Source organism: Canis lupus, chromosome 10, assembly GCF_011100685.1.
Source record: "Canis lupus familiaris isolate Mischka breed German Shepherd chromosome 10, alternate assembly UU_Cfam_GSD_1.0, whole genome shotgun sequence".
NCBI lineage: Eukaryota > Metazoa > Chordata > Mammalia > Carnivora > Canidae > Canis > Canis lupus.
The window spans coordinates 45,052,548-45,078,227 of record NC_049231.1 but is presented as its reverse complement, the minus strand read 5'-3'; the positions used below and the strand labels follow the sequence as shown (position 1 = coordinate 45,078,227).

The window sequence follows — 25,680 nt, the reverse complement described above, 5'->3', positions numbered from 1 at the left end:
ATTACATATAAAAAATATTATATATTTTTTTGCTTAATTTTTATTTAAGTACAAAAAGAAATAAAAAACTAGCCTGGGTGGCTCAGCTGGTTAAGCATCTGCCTTCGGCTCAGGTCATGATCCTGGGGTTCTGGGATCCAGCCCAGCATCAGGCTCCCCGCTCAATGGGGACTCTGCTTTTCCTTTTCCCCCTGCTCCTCTCCTCTCCCACTTGTGCTTGCACTCTGTCTCACTCTATTTCAAATAAATAAAATCTTAAAAAACAAAAGAAATAAAAAAACTAATGGTGGTTACCCATGGGGAAGGGAGAAAACAATGATGGGAATGGGAATAAAAGTGAGACTTCTGCATCTTATCTTCTGTAAGTTCTGATTTGGGAACTTTTTTTTACAACTAAAAGGGATAAAAATTCCTAAAAACTGAATATAAAATGAAACAGACCAAGTTTTATATCAATTTGGCACACAGTATAAGGAATTTCTTCAGTGACTTTCAAACACAGAATTTTGGCTATATATTCCTATTAGGATATATTCTAAGGCGGGGGGACAAAGAAAATCTAAATCACATTCAGTAGTCTAACAGTAGTGAATAATATATTATTATTATTATTTTGGATGGTATTATTATTTTGAAACTATTTCAGACATATTATAGAATAAAAGAATTATGTTAATAGGATAATGTTAGTAAGACTAAGACTCTGAATGTAAGAGAAAAGAAATACAGGTATAAAATTTTTAAAGTTAAGTAAAAGCCCTAAAATCTTCATTTGATTTGGGAATATCAATATGAGTTTGTAGTTTTCCTCCCTGAAAACTAAATTACTCTTTTCTTTGCTAAAAAGCCTAGAAACAGAGATTCCATAAGAGCAATGAGCATCTCAAGCACCCGGATTGTGGTCCCAAATACTATGTGCCTCTAAATGGACCAGGGCTCCTTAGAGAAATGGCTGATTCCAGATCTGGCACAGCAAATGTGCAAATCTTGTGCCAGTCAGCACAATCTTGATCACAGAAGTGATCAAAGATTACTGGACTTACATGGAAGGAATACAAAAGCCAATTCGAAGAGATTCCCAATGGCTTATGATGTATTGATGTGAATAATGATGGCAAGGACTAAGGCAAATCAAATATATTTTAAAAACCCATGAATTCATAACAATGTTTTCTAAATGGCCACCACTGGAGATTTCTAGGGTACCAACTTTAAAAATTAATGAAGAGAAAGAACAGGCATCTATTCCGCCTTTCCTTAGTGGACTATTTCTCAACCAAATAGTTGAGGAGGGAAGAAATTTCTTCACAGAAGAACTCAGCTTATAAGAATGTTAGAAATCACAGAATTACAAAATTATCACTTGGCCACCTCTTGTGAAATAACCTATCCAGGGAAAAATAATCAATGGATGCAGAACTCCTGGAGGAGTAGCTGCTGGGGAGCTTCCCAAAGGAGAGATTAAGCTTCCCACCAAGCCCACCAATGAATGTCAGCATCACTACAAGTGGGGCAACCAGCCATATTGGGTCTTGGGACAGGATACAATAGGAATTCCACAATGCCACCTAGGAGGTACCTCAATCACCCAACAGTGTTCCAGAAGACACTCTTCAATTCCAGGTCATCTGTGATACAGCACTTTACGAACGTGTAGGATTGTGTCACAGGAAACTTCATTCCAACCCTAAATGGAACACCAGGACACGTGGCATTTTTTCCCTTTCAGGAGCATGCCTACAATGACCATAGGGTAACCTCTGACTCTACTGCCTTTCTAAAAGCGCTCTATCAAAAGCATCCTGGATAAGATACACCCCAGCATATGCAACCATGAAGTCACACACCTAGGACACTGATCAAGTCTGGATTAAATCCCTTTGCTTCCTCACAGACTAATCTCCCCCAGTTTTGTGGGGGGATTTCTACCTTTCACCAACATATAGAACCAATATTAGGGATGCCTGAGTGGCTCGGCGACTGAGCGTCTGCCTTCAGCTCAGGGTGTGATCCTGGGATCCGAGATCAAGTCCCACATCAGGCTCCTTCTTTCTCCCTCTGCCCCTCTCTCTCTCTCTCTCTCTCTCTCTCTCTGTGTGTGTGTGTGTGTGTGTGTGTGTGTCTCATGAATAAATAAATCTTAAAAAAAAAAACAATATTAAACTGGGGACTTTTCAGACTGATGTGCTTTTTCCCCCCTTTGTAGATCATAATGAACTGAGAGAACCCTACATAATACAAAACTATGTGAAGACTTCAATACAAAGCAACTTCCTCTTTTTTGAGGCATAATTTCTTTAGAAAATTGGGTAATTTTAGGAATGTTCATTGGATTCATCTGTGACACAACTAAAAAGTTCAGAATAATCTAAATGACCAACATAAAGGTCATTATGATATCTGAATAGTGATACTTCAATAAGCAATTATTGCTTCCCATAAAAATTCTTCCTACCCATTATTACTGGCAAGTAAAGATGTCTATCATGTTAGACGACAGTAAAACAGGCTATGAGACAGTACGTACAAGATGATCTTGTTCTTAGAAAAACAAGATGTTTTAATTGAGTAAATATGTGTAAAGCCTAAGTTGTAATGAACAATGCACGACATATGGTAAATGTGCAATAAGCGTCAGTTCATAGCTCCTGTGGCTTTAACACCACAATACGCACACCCTGCTTAAAGGAAGTTTTCCTTATCCTCTTTCTTAACTCTATTCTTTCCCTAATTTCCTAAATGGTTACTTTTTCCTCTATTCCACTAAAAAAGCTTTAAGATTCCATTAATTCTATTCTTAGAAATTTAAAACAAATTTTAAAAGCAATGTAACTACACTTTTAAATTCTTTCTGTAAAGTCCTTGACCATAGTGTAAATATATAGTGGCCCTAGAACAAACAACACGGTTCAACTACAATAATATGGGACGTGTAAAATTACAGTAAGACTTCCTTAAGACATTTAAAGGAAATGTACTAATTTTAAAATACCATGTTTGTTTGTTTTTTTAAACACCATGTTTTTATACTCACAACTCTTACACACTATTACCTACAATGTTATATTCTGACCCTATCACTATTTACATTTCCCAACCTGAGAACCAAGAAAGGATTCCTGCACATCTGAACGCAGGTGGCCCGAGATAAAATGTCAAAGGAGACAGAGTCTGTCCTCATGAAGTCTGCCCTACCATGTGATAGCAGACTTTTCCTTCTTTCCTTACCTCTCAAGCCCCTGCCAGCAGCTGCAAAACCATTTATTTCCTTTCTGATTCAGGGACCCAGAGCCTCTTCTTGACACTTTCATCAAAACATCCTTCCAGGGAAAGATCTAATAAACTTTTTATACCAAAAAAATAAATAACTGACAGGCTTAGTGTGCTACATCACTCAGTGGTATCTGCATTTTGAACAAGTAATAAAGACCTTTGGTTAAAGAATGAAATTCCAATTGTAAAATTTAAGCTTACGTCTCTAAGGAGAATGAGATTTGGAAGAAGTAAGAGCTTCCTACAGTGATTTAAGTTGTTGCCTACCTGTCTAACTTAAAAGCCACATCGTTACAGACTTATTTGTTGAGCCATGCTGCTAAAAGTTGGGACCATTAGAGTTAAATGTCAGTTTTATTATCTTTGATATAAATGTAAATGTATTGAAGTAAAAAAAAAACTGTAAGAAAAATCCTTCTTTAAAATTTGCCAAGTAATTAGACCTTAGTTCTTCTTAACAATGGAGAAGGGAGGAATGACAGCCAAAATGGAAGGATGGGAGAGGAGGAAAGAGATGAGTTACCTGCCCACCGTCACAGCATTAAGTAGAAAGCTAGCGTTTGTGCTAAACCAGAGAATGGAACTGCAGAACCCACATTATCAGTGACTATGGCAGACTCTTCTGCTCTCTGATATATTGTTATAATCTTATACATCTTAGAGGGCTTACACTTTCAAAACTTCCTGTTTTAATGAACATATACTCTGGATATTACTTTTCCCTTAAAAGTGTGAAAAAACATTAAAGGACAAGCCACACTTACCTGAATATAATATATTCCCTTTTCCTGAGCATACATCATTAGAAAACAATAATCTAGGTTTTGCTTTGTTCTCCATCTGAAATAAAAAATTTTCAAAAGTAAGTTAGGAATCAGACTCAAATTTAGCAAAATAAGATTAAGTGTAAATATTTTATAACACATATTGCATGTTACATTTTAATAATACACATACACATTACATATACATAGACTATATATAGTCATACACACACACACACACAAAATATCTGTCTACCCATAGATACACAAATATACATACACACACGATACACCCATGTAGGGGAGCATGAAAGAGAATTAACTTTTCTCTAATGAAACCTTTACTGAAACACTAATCAAGATGTCCTGAGGGAAAAAGGAGTCTAAAGCAAGTAAATTTGGGAAGCACTTATATTCCCCTTTTGGAGACATATTAGAAGCACTAGTATATATTAGAGGCATATTAGTATATTAGAAGATGTTGAAACATCCAACAGTAAATACATTTGTTAAAAAAAAATCTTTTTAGTCCAACTTCCCAAACTTCTTTGACCACAGGCCGTTTTAAAAAATGTAACATATTAATGTCTCTGGGAACTCATGCTTTGGGGATCACTGCTTTGGTGCCTAGGACTGTGCTTTGCATAAAGGCAGAAATTAATAAACATTGTACTGAATGCTTAAAAAAAAAACAAAATACTTTAAGGTTTACAATATTAAGTCCTTTTACTGAATTCCTGGTAGCCTACAGAAAGACTAATGTTGAACAATAGAAGTGGTTGTAAAGCTAGTTAAAGGGAAAAAAAACATAAAATAAAAGGTTTAACTCATACTAAGTAAACTTCTCCAGAATATACCTTGTAAGCTGTTCTGAATTTAATAAGACCTAGAATTTTTCACCAAATTCATTCCTAAATTTTGTAAGACTAAAACTGTATTTATTGAGAGACAACCAACTATGTGGATCTATCTTTCAAATTAACAACTCAAGAAATATAATAAATCTCTCCCCCAACACTATTTTTTTTCCTTTTTTCTAGTTATATAAAATCCAAAACTAATATCAGGATCTCTTAGATTACAGCATTCTTAATAGATTTAGAGACAAATAAATCCAGTTGACTGGATTTTTACATTATTACAGTGTAATTCTGCAGAACAGTAATATTGTTTTTATCACTTCCACTGAATCAGTTCTCATTTATTTTTCATACAGATATGAAGTTTCTATCTAAACTAGCTTTTGAATTATTCTGAATATACTCTTAGGAAAAGTTACAACCCCACAGAAGAGCAGTTATAAAAGTTATTGAGCATACCAAATTCAATCTCTTGTTAGAAACTCCATAGAATTTCCAAACAAATAACCAAAAATTCATAAGCTCTCACAAATTAGCTCAACCTTAAAACATATTATATTTCTGTAAAGGAGAGCTACATTTATTACACATCATACTCACAAGGGTGGGAGATCTTAAACAACACAGGCTCACCTTACTCTTTCTTTGGAGTCTCCAAATGTCTCCTTTAAGTTTGTCAGGTCAGGATAATAGCTTTCAGGAGGTGATATTATTTCCACCAAGCCAGAAGTGATTTCTTTAGAAAATCTGCCAAAAGAAAGGTTAGCTGAATTATTTAAATTCTGTGGGATTTTATCATAATGCTCAATTTACTGTGTTTAACATAAAACATATCAGTAAGGCATACTGTTATGGTCACTGTGTGCTCATAGAAGTAGCTCATTATTGGTTTTACTTGCCAGAAAATACAAATTTTTTCCAATAACATGAAGTTTTTATTTTTAAATAATGCTTTTAAAACAGTGTAAAATGCTACTATCCTTAGAGAAATATAGAAATTCTAGGCCAGCTGCAGGAATATTCCTAAAAAATAGGAAAATTTTTAAAAAATTAAATCAAGGTATCACAGAAAATTACAGAATTAAAGAAAAACAAAGGAATGTGTGCGTCTATTTCTATATCTTTATGCAAAAACCAAAGTGCCCCAACTTTCAGGACAGTTTAGTTGTGAGTTATAGACTACATGTCATCCTAACCTTGTCATTTCTCAACTGAGGGCCATCTTGTCCTCCATGTGTACATTGAGCAATGTCTAGATGAATCTGGTTGTCCTGTGGGCAGTACCATTGACATTTAGTGCGCAGACACCAAGGATGCTGCTAAATATCCTACAATGTGAATAACGGTCCTGACAACAAAAAATTATTTAGCCCAAAATGTCCATAGTGCCAAGGTTGAGAAAACCTGTTCTAAAGTTTTTGTAAACAGCTTTACTAACTCAAATGTACTTTCTTTCATATTTACATTCTCCCTCATTTAATTTTCATAAATCTCCACAAAATCTTTGTGCAACTACCCGCCTTCACACAAATGTTCTTCATGCTCAGCTGTACTTTTTTTCTGGGCTTGGGGTTTCCACACATGAAGGGAGAAGAGAAACTACAAAATCACAGCATGAGCCCCACAGACCTGCCCATGTGGTTTATGGGAGGAGGGGTCAGTAATTATTGCCCTGTTCCTATATTTGAGTCTATACTAAATTGTGTTTATATAAAGGGATGCCAAGAAATTGAATACTTGAGGGAAAAAATCTAACAAATGCACAATTTAGTTCTGAACTCCATATATATTTTTAAAAATCTCTGGTTTCTTTTGATAAAGAACCACATTATTTTAAATCTAGAGTTGACAATTGTTTCTTTTTGTCTTTTTAAGTAAAAGTCACATCTTTGGGGCAAAACAAGTAAAAGTCAATGAATAAACTCTTATCAAGACTAGTTTTTAGGATATCACTATTAAACTATGAAGGCGATACTATAAAAATGAACAATATCTGAAACTAAGCTTTCCATCTGTTAGCTGCTAAGTGCCTTTCTCACAATAAATTGTTACTCAATCTTTGCAGAATAGAAAAGACTTAGCCATAGTTTTTAGCACTGAGGTTTGAAACTGCTATAAGACGGTCTACCCCTGACAGCAGAAAGTTTTTTATCTTAGTCGAAAGAGGGTGAAAGACATATGACTCTCTCTATATTCACTGTCTTCAAGACTTAAAATTTATTTGATAGGGTTACAGATGTAGGACATTCAAATATTTTCTATTCTGAAATACACCAATTTACCCATAATCAGAAAACTGGGTATATACGCATGTACTTTATGAAAATATAAAAGATCAATGGTAGTGGCCAATGAACACTAAACTCCACAGAGAAATGAACTAGAAAAAAGGCATTTTCTTTTAGCAAAAGGCCAGTACCAGTAATTAAAATATTTCCATTTTCTGGATGAAAGATCTAAATGTGAGAAAGACCCTGGGTGGCGCAGCGGTTTGGCGCCTGCCTTTGGCCCAGGGCGCGATCCTGGAGACACGGGATCGAATCCCACGTCGGGCTCCCGGTGCATGGAGCCTGCTTCTCCCTCTGCCTGTGTCTCTGCCTCTCTCTCTCTCTCTCTCTCTCTCTCTCTCTCTGTGACTATCATAAATAAATTAAAAATTAAAAAAAAATCCTAGAGGAGAACACAGGCAACACCCTTTTTGAACTCGGCCATAGTAACTTCTTGCAAGATACATCCACGAAGGCAAAAGAAACAAAAGCAAAAATGAACTATTGGGACTTCATCAAGATAAGAAGCTTTTGCACAGCAAAGGATACAGTCAACAAAACTAAAAGACAACCTACAGAATGGGAGAAGGTATTTGCAAATGATGTATCAGATAAAGGGCTAGTTTCCAAGATCTATAAAGAACTTATTAAACTCAACACCAAAGAAACAAACAATCCAATCATGAAATGGGCAAAAGACATGAACAGAAATCTCACAGAGGAAGACATAGACATGGCCAACACGCACATGAGAAAATGCTCCGCATCACTTGCCATCAGGGAAATACAAATCAAAACCACAATGAGATACCACCTCACACCAGTGAGAATGGTGAAAATTAACAAGGCAGGAAACCACAAATGTTGGAGAGGATGCAGAGAAAAGGAACCCTCTTGCACTGTTGGTGGGAATGTGAACTGGTGCAGCCACTCTGGAAAACTGTGTGGAGGTTCCTCAAAGAGTTAAAAATAGATCTGCCCTACAACCCAGCAATTGCACTGCTGGGGATTTACCCCAAACATACAGATACAATGAAACGCCGGGACACCTGCACCCCAATGTTTCTAGCAGCAATGTCCACGATAGCCAAACTGTGGAAGGAGCCTCAGTGTCCATCGAAAGATGAATGGATAAAGAAGATGTGGTCTATGTATACAATGGAATATTACTCAGCCATTAGAAACGACAAATACCCCCCATTTGCTTCGACATGGATGGAACTGGAGGGTATTATGCTGAGTGAAATAAGTCAATCGGAGAAGGACAAACATTATATGGTCTCATTCATTTGGGGAATATAAATAATAGTGAAAGGGAATATAGGGGAAGGGAGAAGAAATGGGTAGGAAATATCAGAAAGGGAGACAGAAAATGGAAGACTCCTAACTCTGGGAAACGAACTATGGGTGGTGGAAGGGGAGGAGGGCAGGGTGTGGGGGTGACTGGGTGGGGGACACTTGACGGGATGAGCACTGGGTGTTATTCTGTATATTGGCAAATTGAACACCAATAAAAAAATAAATTTATTATTAAAAAAATAAAATAAAATAAAATATTTCCATTTTCATAATTAAGAACTTACTCTTTCTCCAGGTTGGCTACAACACTGTGTACATAATCACTATCTGTCTGGGAAAGAAAAAAAATTGCAATACATTAATGTTTTTAAATTTTGTTAATATTAAATCCTGAAAAAGAATTACAACATTCAACGAAAGCATTACATTAAATTTTCAGACAACTTATGGATTTGCAGTTCTATATTCTACTTTGTTGCACTACAATATATCACTGAATCATTAGTACAATGTACTAATATATTAAGCAGATGTCAGTTTTTATTACCTTCAATGGTTTTTAATTCAGTAGAAAAAACTGAGTACAGAAACTGTTTCTACTTATTTTTAAACCACTGAACTATAAGTAGTTAATAAATAAATAACAGATGCACCATGCTATAGGGAAAGATTTTTCCTTTTGCAATCATAAACCTTAAGTTCAAGATTTGTCTCTGTAGTTACCTGGCCTGTATAACTGAGTCTGTGAGCCTTCCTTTCCTATCCTATATATATAAAAAAAATACAAGCAGGAGGAAAAAATACCTTAGAGACTATGACACTAAATGATAAAACCATGTAATAAAAAAGCTTTTATCATCTGTATTATTATCATCATTATTAGGCTTATAATGAGACCCCAAGTCAAAAATCGCTTTATCCACAGTTAGAAATTAATGTTTATCAGACGTGTGTACTTTAAAACTACATATAAATAGAGGCGCCTGGGTGGCTCAGTCGGTTAAGCATCTAACTCTTGATTTCGGCTCAGGTCATAATCTCAGGGTCCTGGGATTGAGCCCTGCTCCCAGCTTGGAGTTGGGCATGGAACCTGCTTAAGATTCTCTTCCTGCCCCTCCCCAGTACTCAGGCAGTTTCTATCAATCAAGCAATCAACAAATTATGTACAAATAACAATCTAATACTGTCTACCAATTTTAAATACATTCATGGCTTATATTAAAACATTCAATTGTCAGAAGGAATCAATAATACATAAATTATGATCTGTATTATAAAGACCACCAAAACACTTCATACTTGAAGAAACAGTTCGAAACAAAAAGATAATGCTTAATCCTGGGAATTACAAAACTATTAAGCTATAAAAAGTTGTATATATAGAAGATTTTCTGGAAAAGTATTTTAACCTTAATTTCTGTTAATTGAAAGTAATTCCTATTTCTACTGTTAAATTTAAAGACTGAGGAATGATACCTTAAGACCACAACCTTCAAACTCTTAACAACTACGGAGATACAACTGGCACACAACTCAAAACTTTCTGTACTTTCCCTATATAAACCCAAACATCAGTCAGTGACCTCTCCTTAATTATTCACTGAGTACCTTACCACTCATCAGCTATAATTTTGGAGAATATCATCAGAATTGATTTATATAGACATTAATGTTTAAGCAACAACCTATAATTCAATTTGATAAGCATTTATTAAGGGCCAGTAATTTGCCCAGCCAAGGAAAAATGAATACAGAGATGAACAAGATCAGCTCTGTCCCCAGTAGGCTGTTCAAGAGGTGGGCCAAGAAGAATAAGCATATGCAAATATAGATTTATTAAGTAATATGTAATAAAATAAAAATATGAAATTCAAGTGAATCGTATCTAATATTATCTGTAATCCTTATGTTCCATGTTAATTGACATAAATAGCAAAAGATTTGCTTAAATGACTGCAGCTGGTGTCACTTTTGTACAAGAGAATCAATCCTTTCTGATGTCAGCTAAGGGATTTGTTTTGGGAAGCCTCTGAAAAAAGCTAAATGCATAACTGGCCTAGAAACAAACAGCCCAATCTTTATCTCCATTAGGGCCTCTATTTGCTTCTCCCTGACTCTTACATGTTGACAGTAAGATAGGCAGTAACTGAGATCTTGGGAGTTTGCTTGCTTTAAACTAAGACAGTGCTTTTTCCTGAGATGTTTTTTGAAAGGCATGTGGGAACTTTTTAAAAGGCAGTATTATCACACAATTTTAGGAATGTATCTGTGAACATAAAACTGAAATATATGTATTCTAGGGGTATGTGAATGGTATGTTTGGGCTAGGTGGGGAGAAAAGTGTACATACATAGAAAAAGAAAGAACATTTTTTCCAGAAGAATCAAGTGTTCCTCATGGTTAAGTAAAATTAAATATTTTTATATTAAAACTAAGATATTATTAATACATACAACAGGGATGAGCCTTGAACACATTAATGCCAAGTGAAAAAAAGCCCAGTTACAAATGTGTAACTACATATTATATGACCATATTTGTATAAAATGTCCAGACTGAACAGTCTATTTAAACAGAAAGTACATTAGTGGTTACCTAGAGCTGGAGGGAGAAGGGTATTAATGAGGTTGGCTAAGAGGTATAGAGTTGTTTTTTGGGGTGATGAAATGTTCTAAAACTGAGTTCTAAAACTGCATAACTATGACTAATAAATAGGTAAATTACAAAAAACAGGATTAAAAAAGTTAAATGTAAAAAGCCATTTTCTATTTTTTAAATATTTTTGGGAGTATAATTATGCTATTAATAGTATATATGTATAATTTGTGAATGTATTATATAATGCAAATTGGGAATACAAGATCAACAGAATGCTGAACAGAAAAGCTTAGGTCATATTACTGCACTGGACCAGTGCTGGTGGGACAGAGTACAGAATACTCCACCCCAAACCAACATAATACACATTCTTTTCATGGAACATAAATTCAGTAACATTATACGACACAGTTAACATACTGTTGTGTTCCCATACACTAATAATCAACTATCAGAAAAAAAAATTAAGAAAGTCAACCTATTTATAATTGCATCAAAACAAATAAAATACCTAGGAATAAATTTAACCAAGGTGGTAAAAGATCTATACTCTGAAAACTCCAAGATACTGATGGAAAAAAACTGAAGACGACACAAACAAATGGAAAGATAAACCATGTGCATAGATTGGAAGAATTGTTACAATGTCCACACTACTCAAAGCAGTCTACAGAGTCAATCAATCCCTATCAAAACACCCATGGCATTTTTCTCAGAACTAGAACAAATAATCCTACAGTTTGTAAATAACACAAAAAACCACAAACAGTCAAAGCAATTTTAAGAAAAAAGAATAATAAAATTGGAGGTAACATACTCCCAATTTCAGACTATATTCCAAAGCTATAGTATTCAAGACAATATGGTACTGATGGAAAAAGACAGATCAACAGAATAGAAGAGAGCCCAGAAATAAACCCTTAAATGGTCAATCTACAACAAAGAGACAACATACAAAGGAGTAAAGACAGCTTTTTTGATCAGTTGTGCTGGGAAAACTGCACAATCACATGGAAAAGAATGAAACTGGACCACTTTCTTACACCATACCAAAAAAGAAAAAAATTAACTCAGAATGCACTGAAAACTTAAGTAAGAGATGAAACTATAAAACTCCTAGGATAAAAACAGGCATTAAACACTTGGACATCATTCTCAGTAACATTTTTTTTGGATACGTCTCCTCAAGCAAGGGAAACAAAAGCAAAATATCAACAAATGGAACTACATTACACAAAACTTTTGCACAGCGAAGGAAACCATCAACAAAATGAAAAGGCATTCCGAGAATGGGAATGGGAAGAGATACTTGGAATGGTTGCTATCCAAAATATATGAAGAACTACTACAACTCAATAACAAAAACCTCAACAACCTGATTTTTTAAATGAGCAGAAAGCCTGAATAGACATTTTTGCCAAAGAAGACACACAGGCACATGAAAAGATGCTCACTGTCACAATTATCAGGGAAATGCAAATCAAAACAATGAAATACCACCTCAAATCAGTCACGATGGCTAGAATTAAAAAGACAAGAAATAACAAGTGTTGGCAAGAACATGGAGAAAAGGAAATCCTTGTGCACTGTTGGTGGGCAAATAAATTGGTGCAGCCTCCTGTGGAAAATAGTACAGAGGACCCACAAAAAAAAAAAATAAAATAAAGCTACCATACAGTCCAGCAATTCCACTCCTGGGTATTTATTTAAAAAAAAAAAAAAAAAAAAAAAAGCACTAATTTGAAAAGATATATTTATCCCTATGTTCAATGCAGCATTATTTATAATAGGCAAGATATGGAAGCAACTCAAGTGTCCATTAGTAGATAAATGGACAAAGAAAATGTGATCTATAAAGTGGAACGTATTCAGCTATAAAAAAGAATGAAATTTTGTCATTTGTGACAACATGGGTGGTGGACCTATACTAAATAAGTCACAAATACAATATAAGTTTGCTTGTATGTGGAAACTAAAAAACAAAACAAGTTTACAAACAGAATAAAAACAGATTCATGGATATACAGAACTGGTGACTGCAGTGGGGTGGATGGGGGGAGATGCGTGAAACAGGTGAAGTATATTAAGAGATACAAACTTCCAGTTATAAAATAAGTAATTCATGGAGATGCAATATACCGCATAGGGATATAGTCAATAATATTGTAACAATTTTGTGTGGTGACAGATGGTAACTAGACCTTTTGTGATGATCATTTTATAATATGTAATATTGGATTGCCATCTTAGATATTTGAATGAACATAATATTGTATGTCAATTATAACTCAATTTTTAAAAAAGGCTGAATTAGTCAAACAGGCCACAAAGATAGTCTTTCAAACAAGTTCACAAAAATAATGTCCACCACCTTGGATATTTACCTCCTAAATAACCTCTTCAGATTTTGTATCATTAGGTTGATAGCAATGTACAAGTCTTCTCTATTCTTACTCCTTTTTTGTTAACTCATTCTATCAAGTAGTGAAAGAAATTACACTTAAAATATCAAAGAATATGAACGAACTTGCTTAGAACTCAGATGCCCACTGGTCAAGAGTTAAAGCCCATGACATAGCAGAAGGCCAAGCATGGGAGTAGTGTGGACCGGCCCTCAAGCTGATACCCAGTAGGGTATCTCTGATTCTTTGCTCTAGTTCTGAGAAAAATGCCACTGTTATTTTGATAGAGCTGGCACTGTATCTGTATACTGCTTTTAGAGATGCCCACACACCTGGGTGTCACGAGGATGTATGTAGCATGAATACTTCGTAACAATGACTAAATCTAAGACAATTTATCTAAAAATTTTAAAACTAGAAAAAACAGGCTCCTCCTCCAGTCCTTTAAAGATGTTGTTCCATCATCTTGGGCTGGCATAGTTTCTAACAAGAAACTGTAGTTTTCTTATCTTTTTCTGTGCATGTGTCTTTTCTTTGGCTTCTATCTAAACCTTCTCTTTATCTCTGGTTTTCAGCAATTTGATTATAACATACCTGACAGTAGTTTTGTGTTTATTCTGCTTAGGATTTTCTGGACTTCTTAAATCTAAAGATTTATACTTTTCTTCAAATATGGAAAAATTTCAGCAATTATTCCTTCTTTCTCCTCTCCGTTCTAGAGTTTCATATGGTAGATCAGTTACTATTACCCCATAGATAAATGTAGTGAATACCACTGTTCTTTTTCAGTCTTTTTTTTTTATATATATTAATTTTGGGTACATTCTATTATCATTCTTAAATTTACTTATTCTGCCTTCTGTGGTATCTAATCTGTTAAGATTACACAGTAAATTTTAAATTTCAGATATTTTACTTTTCATTGCTATATGTTCCTCCACCATTTGATTCTTTTATACATCTTCCATTCTTCCTTGTTGTGTTAAGTGCTTGAAAATGTTTATAACAGTTGTTTTATTATCCTTTCCTGCCAGTTCTATCACCTCTATCATTTCTAGATTTGTTTCTATTAGCTAAATTTTCTTTTAGTTATGGCTCACTTTTTTCTCTCCTTGGTATACTTACCATTTTTTATTTAATAGACATTACAGACGCTACATTGGTGAATGTCTTAATTTTGTTTTTCTAAAAGTGTTGGGCACTTTTTTTTTTGGAGGCAGTTATTTGTGGGTCAGTTGATCCCTTAGAGACCTCTTTTTAAGCTTTGCTGGGGTGGGTCTAGAATAATCATTTCAAAGACAGTGCAGTGACTCTGGATTCTCCATTAAATGCCCTGGGTGATTACCAAGGACTTGCCATTCTGGATGGTCAGAGGTCATCCTGTATAAGCAACAGCAATGTTCATGTTGCAGATCCCTGATCATTCTTCCCCCCAGACTTGTGAATTTCACCTTGTGCACGGAAGGCCCAATACAACAAGGACCCAAAGGCACCATCATTTTCTGTGTAGCAATTTCCTTTCTGCAACTCTGTTCTGTAGTAACCACTCACTCTCTGTGATTGCCTTTCCTGCACTGTGATCTGGAATACATCTCCAGGCAGAAAGCTGGGGGAAATGTGGTATTCACTGCATTTATTTTTGTCTTAAGAGAATCCCATCGTGTATAGTCTGCTGTCCAATGTCTGAGAACAAATGAATCACATTTTGTCCAGCCTTCTAGTTGCTTATAGCAGGAAGGTAAGTCCAGTCCTTCAGGACCTGAAACAGTTGTCATTTTACCTAATGAGGAACCAATGAAAATTCCAGCAAGTTAATGTGTACAAGTGACAAATCAAAAGGACTAAAAGGACAAGCATGTGCTAGAATAGGGCTGGCAGCTCATAATAAATTTTATTTCCCTAGGGTCCAAGAAAAGCTATTCCTAGCCATCTAATGTTTGGCTTTATGATACTTTAAATTCAATGCAGATGTATCAGCAAAGGCTGACAAATAGTTAGCCTTACTAGTCTCTAAAATGGTCAAGTTGTTAAAAGAATAGTCAAACACTTCACTTTCAATAAATCTTAGTCTTTCTTCCTTTCTTTCTCCTAAATAGTTGATGTACAGCAATAGTTCTCAATCTTTTCTAATTAGAAACCATTCAAATTCTCAACCACCTCTTCAATTATCCTAGTCTATGCCTCACTTGGATATTATAATAGTTGCCTAAGTAGATTCTTTGCTTCCCTTTCCAAAGAAGCCAATGTGACCCTTTTAAAAGGTAAGTCAGGTTATTCTTGCCACAAATGCATGACTACAGTCTGATCATGAGAAAATATCAAACAAATCCAAACTAAGACATTCTACAATGTAACTGACTAGTGTATTCATTAAAAATCTCCAAGTTCATGAAAGACAAGAAAAGTACAAGCAACTATCATGTATAGAAGGCAACTAAGGAGTCAGAACAACTAAATGCAATGTGATATTTAGGACTGGACACTAACACAGAAAAACAACCTTCAGTTAAAAAATGTCCAATTTGAATAAAGTCTATAGTTTAGCAAATATTATACTAATTTTTGTTTCCTGGTTTTGATAATCTTAACATGTCTAGATAAGTTGTTAGCATTACAGCAAGCTCAGTGAAGGGAATACTCTGTATTATTTCTGTAAATTTTCTATAAACCCCAAATTACTTCAAAATAAAGTATTTTAAGGTAACTTAAAGGAATGAAAAGTAAATCAAGTGTCTTCTCTACTTAAAATCCTCAAAAAATTTTGTGTTAATTAGATCAAGAAAGACCCACTGTCTGTTTTCATAAAGTAAAAATTTCCTGGAACACAACCCCATCCATTCATTTACATATTATTTCTGGCTGTTTTCAGGCTACAACAGCAGAGCTGAATAGATGCAACGGAAACTGCACAGCATGCAAAGCCTAAAATATCTGCCATGCAGCCCTATAAAAAAACCTTGTTAGTCCCCTTAGAGTAAAAACAAAGTTCTTAAAACGGCCTGTAGCGTCCTATGTGACATGGCCCACCCCACTCTTTCTCTGACTTCCTCCTGCTAGTGAACCTCTCATCTTTTCTTTTCCAGCCCTACAGGCCTCTCCCTGCTGTTTCACAAAATGTGCCAAGCAATACTCTTGCCTTAGACCCTTTGCACATGCTGTTATTCAGCTTGGAATAATCAACCTTTGCATCCTTCAGGTCTTTACCCACATGTCCTGACCACTCTAATAAACCATCCCCTGGCAACCTCATACTCCCTTTCCTATTGCTCTGATTTACTCTTCAAGCATTTACTACCACTTAATGTATTATGTATTGGGTTTTTTTTTTTTTAAGATTTTATTTATTCATGAGAGACACACAGAGAGAGGCAGAGACACAGGTAGAGGGAGAAGCAGGCTCCATGTGGGGAGCCCAATGTGGGACTTGATTCCAGGATCCCGGGATCATGACCTGAGCCAAAGGTAGATACTCAACCACTGAGCTACTCAGGCTCCCCGTATGTTTTTTAATATGTCTTTCCAGTAAGTTTCATTGGGCTGAGGTTTTGTTTTATTCAAAGATATGCCTAGTATTTATCACTGTTTTGGCAAATAACTGTTGAAATACATGCAAATTTAATAGGACATTATGTATGTACAATTTCTTCCTAATTGGCATTGTATGATTTGTAACAAATGTATAACATTTTAAAATAAAAATGCTAAAAAAATTATAAGCCAAAACCATTACTGATACACTTAACACTGTAATCTGTAATTTAAAATAAAAAACAGAAACACTAGACAGATACTCAGAAAGTCTACAGAAGACCTGAACAACACTACCAATTTGATCTAACAGACATTTATAAAACACTCCTTCCTCTTGGACAATAGCAGAATCCATTCTTTTAAGCAACATGGAATCTTGTCCAGGATAGATCCTATGCTAGTCCATAAACAAGTACTGATAAATTTAAAAGGCCTGAGTTAGAAACAAAACAATAGAAGGAAATTTGGGAAATCTACAAATAGGTAAAAATTAAACACATTAAATTAAATACATTTCTAAATAACCTATGGGTCAAAGCAGTAATTAGAAAGTATTTTGGTCTGAATGAAAGTAAAATCTGACATACCAGAATTTGTGAGATGAAGCTAATGTGTGCTTAGAGAAAAATTTATAGCTTAAAATTGCCTCTACTAGAAGAGATCTCCAGCCAATAACCTAAGAATTCAGAAAAATCTAGAAAATCTAGGAGTGCCTGGGTGGCACATTCAGTTGAGCATCTTACTCTTGGCTTTAACTCAGGTCATGATCTCAGACTCCCAGGATTCAGCCCCGTGACGGGCTCCATGCTTACCATGGAGTCTACTAGACACTCTATCTTACCCTCCCCGTCTGCCCCTCTCACGTATGCTGTCCTCTCTCCCTAAAACAAATAAATAAAATCTTTAAAAAAATTCTAGAAAAAAGTATCTAACATTTCAGGAAAACCTAAAAATCTAGGAAAAGAGTAAAGCAAACTAAAAGCAAGCAGAAGGGAAGAAAAATAAAGAATGGAAATTAACATGACAGGAATATAAAGAAATGATGAAGTCAATAAGACTAAAAGGGAATAAAGAGAAAGGAGAGAAAATGAGTGAACATATCAGTGAGGGTGACAAAACATGAGTGACACCTAACTCTGGGAAACGAATAAGGGGTAGTGGAAAGGGAGGTGGGCAGGGGGTTGGGGTGACTGGGTGATGGGCACTGAGGGGGGCACTTGGCGGGATGAGCACTGGGTGTTATGCTATATGTTGGCAAATTGAACTCCCATAAAAAATTAAAAAAAACAAAAGTTAGTTCTTTGAAAAGATCAAAGAATGTCACCTGAATAGCATCATAGGGAGGTCTGCTCTGCCTGACTGCCAGTCAGCCAAGGCTAGAAGCCTCAACAGGTCTCAGAGGGAGGGAAATGGAGAAGGGAAAAGAAGGAAATTGCAGGGGCTTTAGGAAAAGTGAAGACAGGAGACTACTGTTTAGAATAACAGACTCTGTAGACTACTGGGACTCTTCAGCCATGTGCGTGTATAACTAATATATATTTTTTAATGCAGAAAAACAAAAAGAAAGAGAAAAAAGATTCCTGTGGAATCTAGATTACAAGTGAAGGACATAATCTACTATCCAGTGGGTTTTTTAAAATCTCTTCCAGTACTTTCATTTTAGTACTTCAATAAATACATGTTCAGTGAATGAAAGAATAATTAGAACAATATCTATACTTCTGCCTTTATTTTAAAAAGATAACAGACAATTATGAGAGCTTGAGAAAACATAACCAGATGGAATACAACTGTTTCAGAAGCTACCTCCTTCTCAGGTGCCTTGCGTGGAAAAGTTCCAAAGCACTCAGGTAACTAATCCCTAGCCGAAAGCACAATAAACTGTCTAACTTGAAAAGATTAAGCCACTTATATAGAATTTGCCTAGGAAGCACTGACATTATACAGAATTATCAATGAGAAACAGATACAAAACTGTAAACTCCATTTTCAGTAAGATCCATATTAATAACCAAACTTCTTAAGCTCAAAAGGAACTCAATGTGGTTCCAATAATCAGAGGTAGCCTGAAGAATTGCACAGACTAACTATATTTGCAGCAAGCATCCTGACTCTGTAGCAGTTACAAAGACAGTCTTTGATTTAAAAAAAAAAAAAAGAAAAGAAAAGAAAAGAAAAAAACTAGTCTGGAACACTACTTTGCCCCCTCCCCCCACGTAAACTATTGGCCTAGAGGGGGGAAAAATAAGCTATTTCTTTCTATGATTCATTAAAAAGGAACCAGCAGAGCAACTATACAAAAATATAAGAGAAAAGGGAGAAGCTCAGCAAAAACAAAAAAACTATATGGCTAGCCAAAAAACAGCTGAAAAATTGTGACCAAATATCTCTCCATTAATTTAAAAGAAAAAACACCCAGTTGAAGCACTTGCTACTATGAAGCAACACCAGATATTAGAAATGACTGTGAGGAGTCTAAATGTCCAAAATATCTAGATCAATCCCAAAACAACAAAATTGGAGGATTTAACCCTACCTGATTTCAATATTTAATTCAAAGTAATAGTAATCAGGATAGTGAGGTGTTTGCATAAGGATCAACCTACACATCAATGTAATAGAACAGAAAAAGACCTAAACCTATATGGTCATTGGATTTACAAAGAAGGCATCAAACTGATCTGGTGGGGAAAGGAAAGTGTCTTCAACAACAGGTAGTGGAGTACATGAACACCCACGTGGAAAAAATGAATGTGAACACCATGTTACTGCACAACCAAAATTAACCCAAGATGGACTGCAGACCTAATAAAGAAGTTAAAACAAAGTTTTCAGAAGAGATAATCTTCACAATTTGGGGCTAAGCAAGAATTGCTTAGGTCACAGAGAACAATAATCATAGAAGGAAACATTGATTAAATTAGACTTCATCAAAATTAAAAACTACTCCTCACCAAGAAAATGTGAAACCTGAATTTAATCTTAAGGAAACATGACACAATCCCAAACAGAGACATATTCAAGAATCCTTGCTTCTTTAGAAAAATATATTTAGAAGAAATGCTTTTTTGTTACTGGTATATAGAAATATAAATTGATCTCACTTGGTCACCTTGATAAATTCCCCTATTATTTCTAATAATTTATCTGTTTATTCTTTTGGGTTTTCTGTGTGATCAAAAAATAATTAAGCTCCACTCAAAGTCCAGGATAGGAATACCCAAGCAGCTGAGCCTAAGTCATATGCTTGAACTGGTAAAGCAATTACCTGGGATACTTAGGTTCCATAATGGGAGAGAGGTTTCTTCCCACCAAGATTCATAAAATGGAGAATTCTCCAAATACAAGAACAGAACAGGAAAAACAAATTTTGCTAAAATCCAGAGTAGGAAAACGTTTTGTCAGAAATGGTCGTGAGTGACAGAAATAATATAAATGATGGTACAGTATAAAAAATATTATAAAACAGCATAAAATATATAACAAATAATGAGGCACACAGACAACAAAGGATTATTAAAATACAAAGGTTATAATTTAAAGTAAAAGTAAGGTAAAAGTAAACATAAGAATGATACAATCTTAAAATCTGAATATCACACTTGCATTATACAATGGATCCTTCAGAGTAACTGGAATTTATTCCTCTTAACTCCTGCAATTCTAGAATAGAGTCAAACAGTACATTAACAGTCAACTGTTCAAAACCTTGCGTGTTCTATAAATGTCTCATCATTTATGCCCAACTGACCCCAAGAGAGAAATCACCAGAGAGGAACAAAGAACAAAAATAGATCTAGTAACTATTTTTCTGCGTCTTCTCTCTTCCCAGAGGGGAGTTCTTATGGACCCTCCCCTTCAAGAAAAATAGAACATGAAGAACGGAAAGTCTAACAAGCATAAAAAGATTATACATTTTAACGTCTATAGGTATTCTTCTACACGTTTTTTTTTTCATACATTAAGGTGGACCAAAGGTAATTAACACCTTTACAAAAATTAAAAATGTTTGCGAAAGATCAATTTACTTCTACCTATTTACTCTAAATAAAATTCATACGGGTGATAGGAAAGTTTCATAGAAGGGGTGAGCAAGGACCTGAAGGATGATTAAGGAAGAGGCAACATTTCAAGCTAAGGAATAACACAAAACTGAAAACACACTAGATCCACATAACAAATTGAGAGTAAAATAACTAGAACACAGACTTATTAATTCTGTGGTATAAAAAAAAAAAAACCTTTAATAAGCACATGGGAAACCTGGAAGAGAAGTAGTTTGAGAAAACCAGATATTTTTTTTAAGATTTTATTTATTCATGACAGACAGAAAGAGAGAGCGAGGCAGAGATACAGGCAGAGGGAGAGGGAGAGAAGCAGGCTCCATGCAGGGAGCCCAATGTGGGACTGGATCCCGGGTCTCCAGGATCACACCCCGGGCCAAGGTCGGCTCCAAACCACTGGGCCACCGGGGCTGCCCGAGAAAACCAGATTAACTTAGTTATGGACAGATTAAAAATTGCTCATCAAACCATTTACCATTCAACTAATGTTATTAAGAAGGCAGTTGGAAATATGGGCTTAGGAAGACGCTAGAGATCCAGAGCTAGAAACCATGCAACATGTAGATAGATCATGGTCCTAGTCACAGAATATGTATGCACTTGTTACTAGTGTTAACATACCCTGATCTACCAAACACATAGACCAATAACGATTAATCAAGGTAGAATCAAATATAGTGATTAATATTTTTAAATTGCCTAAAGGCAATTCAATGAATTCTATAAATCAGTTCTGCTCAGGACAGACTTTCTGCCAAATACTGAAATTCTACATAGATACATATACAAATACTGCAATTCAGGAGTCTTCAGAGATCAGAATATTGCAGGCACTCACACTGCACTGTCAGCATGCAACACTTCTCCATGTGTGTGATCTCATTGTGTCTGCCTGCAACACTGTTGAGCTTAAAAGGCTCAATAGCATAATTCTCATTTTAGAGATGATGAAACTGAGAATGAAGAGAGAAAAAACAATCTGCTCAAGTGACAGTAAGTAGCAGAATCCAGGCCCTGAATATGGGTCATCTGACTCCAAACCCAGTGTTATTACACCTTAGTGATCAGGTGAAGGGCTATGGCAAGAGGGTCTGGAATCGTTTCGTACACACATCTGTACCTATAGACTGAAACTAATTTTAAGTTATGATATTTTGATTTATAATAATAAATATATATTTGGTCTTTGTTCCATTTCTGGCACAGAGCTCCCCAAACCCTTGAAATTTCCTAAGCAATGAGAGCAAGACTGTCTTTTGTTATGTTAATGAGGTGCCTTTTTTGATCCACCCCAATGAAGGATGGGGGCTGGCTGCCAGGAGACCCTACCATGTGACCAGAGTGTTGGAACTTTCAATCCCACCCCTCCAACCTCCAGCGAAGGGAGATGACTGGGAGGTTGAATCAATCACCAATGGCCAACAATTTAGTAAGTCATGACTGTAATGAGGCCTCCATAAAAACCCAAAGGACAAGGTTGGGGAGGTTCCACGCTGGTGAATACATAAAGGTGTTGGGAGAATGGCACCCTAAGAGAGTATGGAAGCTCCATGCCCCTTCCTACATACTTTGCCTTATGCATCTCTCCCACCTGGGTGTTTGTCTGTATCCTTTATCATTAATAAATTAATAAACATAGATGTTCTGCAGAGTTCTGTTAGGCACTCCAGCATATTAATCAAACCCAAAAAGGAGGTCTTTGGAACCTCCAGTCTATAGCTGGTTGGTCAGAAACACAGGGCTTGCAACTGGCATCTGAATTACGTGTGTATGTGGGGGCAAGGAGCAACTTGGTACAACTAAGCCCTTAACCTGTGAGATCTGTAGCTAACTTCAGGAAGATAGCATCAGAATTCAGTTAAGCTGTAGGACATCCAGCTGCTGTCACAGAGAATTCCTTGGTCTGGGGAAAAGCTTCCACACATTTGCTGACCAAAAGTGTCAATGAAGTGTCTGTGTAAAAGCAGAGACACCGAGAGAAGAAACATAGTAGGGAAGAATAGAGTTTTTCCCTACAAAGGAAGAAAAAAATTGAGTTTTTCCTTTACACAAATGTATATTTCTTTCCTTTCTAGTGTTAAGGCTTTTCTTTCTCTCATTAAAAAACCAGTACATGCTCAGTATTCTAGTTTTACAAAACTGTATACAAGACAAAGCGGCATATCCCCATAATCCGAATCCTCATGATATCTGCTAGAATAGTTTAGAATATATTCCACAAGACCATTTTCTCTATTCATCTAATTAATGCACATGTAAGAGCTGTATAAAAGTGTGTATGAGCTTGAATATATTTACACACTTGCAAATGTTTCTACTGGATCAATTTTTAGAAGCAGAATGTTAGGTCCCCGAGTACAGTACTTGAAATTTTAATAGCTATTGTCAAATTGCTTTCCAAGGAGATTGTACCAATTTCTACTATACAATGTGTGACTGACAAATAAAATTTGTATAAATATAAATGGCCAAAAGACATATAAGCCAAGAGATTATACAATTTCTACTAACATACAATATGCGACTGACAAATAAAATCTGTGTAAGTACAAGTGGTCAAAAGACATATAAACCAATATTTAATCCCATTTGGTAAAGAAACCCAAATTAAACAAAAGTAGTATATTATTTTTATCCATCAACTTGGCAAAAAAAAATTAAAGACTAATATTATCTAGCAGAGCATGGGGACAAGAAAACAAGCTCTCTCACAGACTGCTGAAAAGGGATAACCTGGATTAATTTCTGTAGGGCATTTTGGCCATCTATGAACATTTTAATGCATATGGACTATGACCCAGCAATTCCACATTTAGGAATGGATCCCACATCAGTAAGTATACAAGTGCCCAACAATTTATTTACAGTAATGCACAGAGCAGTCTTAAAAAGGGGGGAGGGGCAAAAAATTTGTACAGAGTCTAAATGTTTATCAATCAGAAATTAAGTCAATTATGTTAAAACTATACAATGGAATACTTTGTAGTCATAAAAAAACGATGATGATACTCTTTTTAGCATAGAAAAATGATATGAAAAAATGTACAGAACAATTGCATTTATATATAAATGTATACAAGTCATAGAAAAAGTTCTTTTTTTTTAATTTTTATTTATTTATGATAGTCACAGAGAGAGAGAGAGGGGGGGGGGGGGGGAGACACAGGCAGAGGGAGAAGCAGGCTCCATGCACCGGGAGCCCAACGTGGGATTCGATCCCGGGTCTCCAGGATCGCGCCCTGGGCCAAAGGCAGGCGCCAAACCGCTGCGCCACCCATGGATCCCCAAGTTCTTAAAATGTATTTCAGAATATCCATAGTATTTCTATTTACATGGAGGAGAAGTTAAATTTTCATTATACATTTCTGTAATTGTTTTAAATGGTATGCTTGTTTTAAATTGTTTTAAATGTATGCTTTCTTTATACTAAAGAAAACATTAAGAACATTTTCCTTTTAAAAGGCATGAGAAACCATGAAAAGTTGGGAATCAGTAAGCCAGAACCAGATAATCTCCTAAGTCCTTTCATATTCTGAAATTCTATGTGATTATTAAGAAAATATTCCAGGGGCTTTTTTCCCTTCATTATTCGCAAAAAGCATATTCAATATGCTTTCCCTAGGTCTTGCAAGGAGACTGAAATATAAGAAATGTTTCACATTCTTATCCATATTTTGACTTTTAAAATAATAATGATGGCTGAGGAGCTCCTGGATGCCTCAGTTGGTTAAGCATCTGCCCTCAGGTCAGGTCAGATTCCTGGGATCAAGCCCCCGCATCAGGCTCCCTACTCAGTGGGCTGCCTGCTTCTCCCTCTTCTTCTGCCTCTCTCCTTGCTTGTGCTCTCTCTCTCTCTCAAATGAATAAATAAATAAAATATTTTTTAAAAATAGTGATGACTGCCTCTTGGAAGTACACAGGAGGGGTGGAGAAAATAAAGAAATGATAAAACCGCAACCTATGCAAAGCCTTTCTCAGGTTTCAAAACTCCCAAAGAAAATCAGTGCAAATCTCCAAATTTAAGCCCTACAGGTAAAAACGGGGACTCACTGCTCTTAAAGATTTATGAATATAATATTATCCTACTCACAACAAGTTATTATTCCTGGACTGTTACTGCAGGAGACAAGTTAAGGCAAACACAACAAGCTACACTTAAGTTTAATATCAGAAAGAATGTATTATCTAACCTTGATTCATCACATTTTTAAAAGTGTATTAAAACATTCAATTATGGCTTCAACTCTTATAGATTAAATGTAGCAAAAAATAATGACAATTAAATAATTACCTCTCCTATGAAGACTACTATAACACAGTCCAACTTCTCTTCAGGATACAGATTATCAATAAGGGAATGAAGAGTTTCTATGAGGTAAGATTTAACTTCTCTCTTCACTGTGGGAATTCCCATTACTATTGACACTGCAACAAAATAATGATAGTCATTACATAAAAAGATTTCACAAAGACAGTATAAAATAATACTAGTATTTCAAAAGTGATTATACCCTCTCAAGTTGATAGAAATAACTGAGAAATCAAAATACACTATTCAACAATAATTGAGGAATCAGAATATACTACTATACAGAGAAAAATAATCACAGGATATAAAGGCA

At 35.5% G+C, this 25,680-nt stretch overlaps 1 protein-coding gene across 6 annotated transcripts in view; it reads right to left on the bottom strand.

The window, feature by feature from the left end:
• Window positions 1-25,680, bottom strand: part of MGAT4A (alpha-1,3-mannosyl-glycoprotein 4-beta-N-acetylglucosaminyltransferase A) — a 126,227-nt gene that overhangs the window by 28,549 nt on the left and 71,998 nt on the right. For all 6 annotated transcript variants that reach the window (XM_038551073.1, XM_038551071.1, XM_038551072.1 and 3 more), the window contains 4 exons: window positions 25,350-25,483; window positions 8,748-8,794; window positions 5,531-5,644; window positions 4,038-4,113 (listed from right to left, as the gene is read on the bottom strand). In XM_038551073.1, coding sequence (XP_038407001.1) covers window positions 4,038-4,113; window positions 5,531-5,644; window positions 8,748-8,794; window positions 25,350-25,483 — 371 coding nt within the window. The remainder of the gene's footprint in view (window positions 1-4,037; window positions 4,114-5,530; window positions 5,645-8,747; window positions 8,795-25,349; window positions 25,484-25,680) is intronic.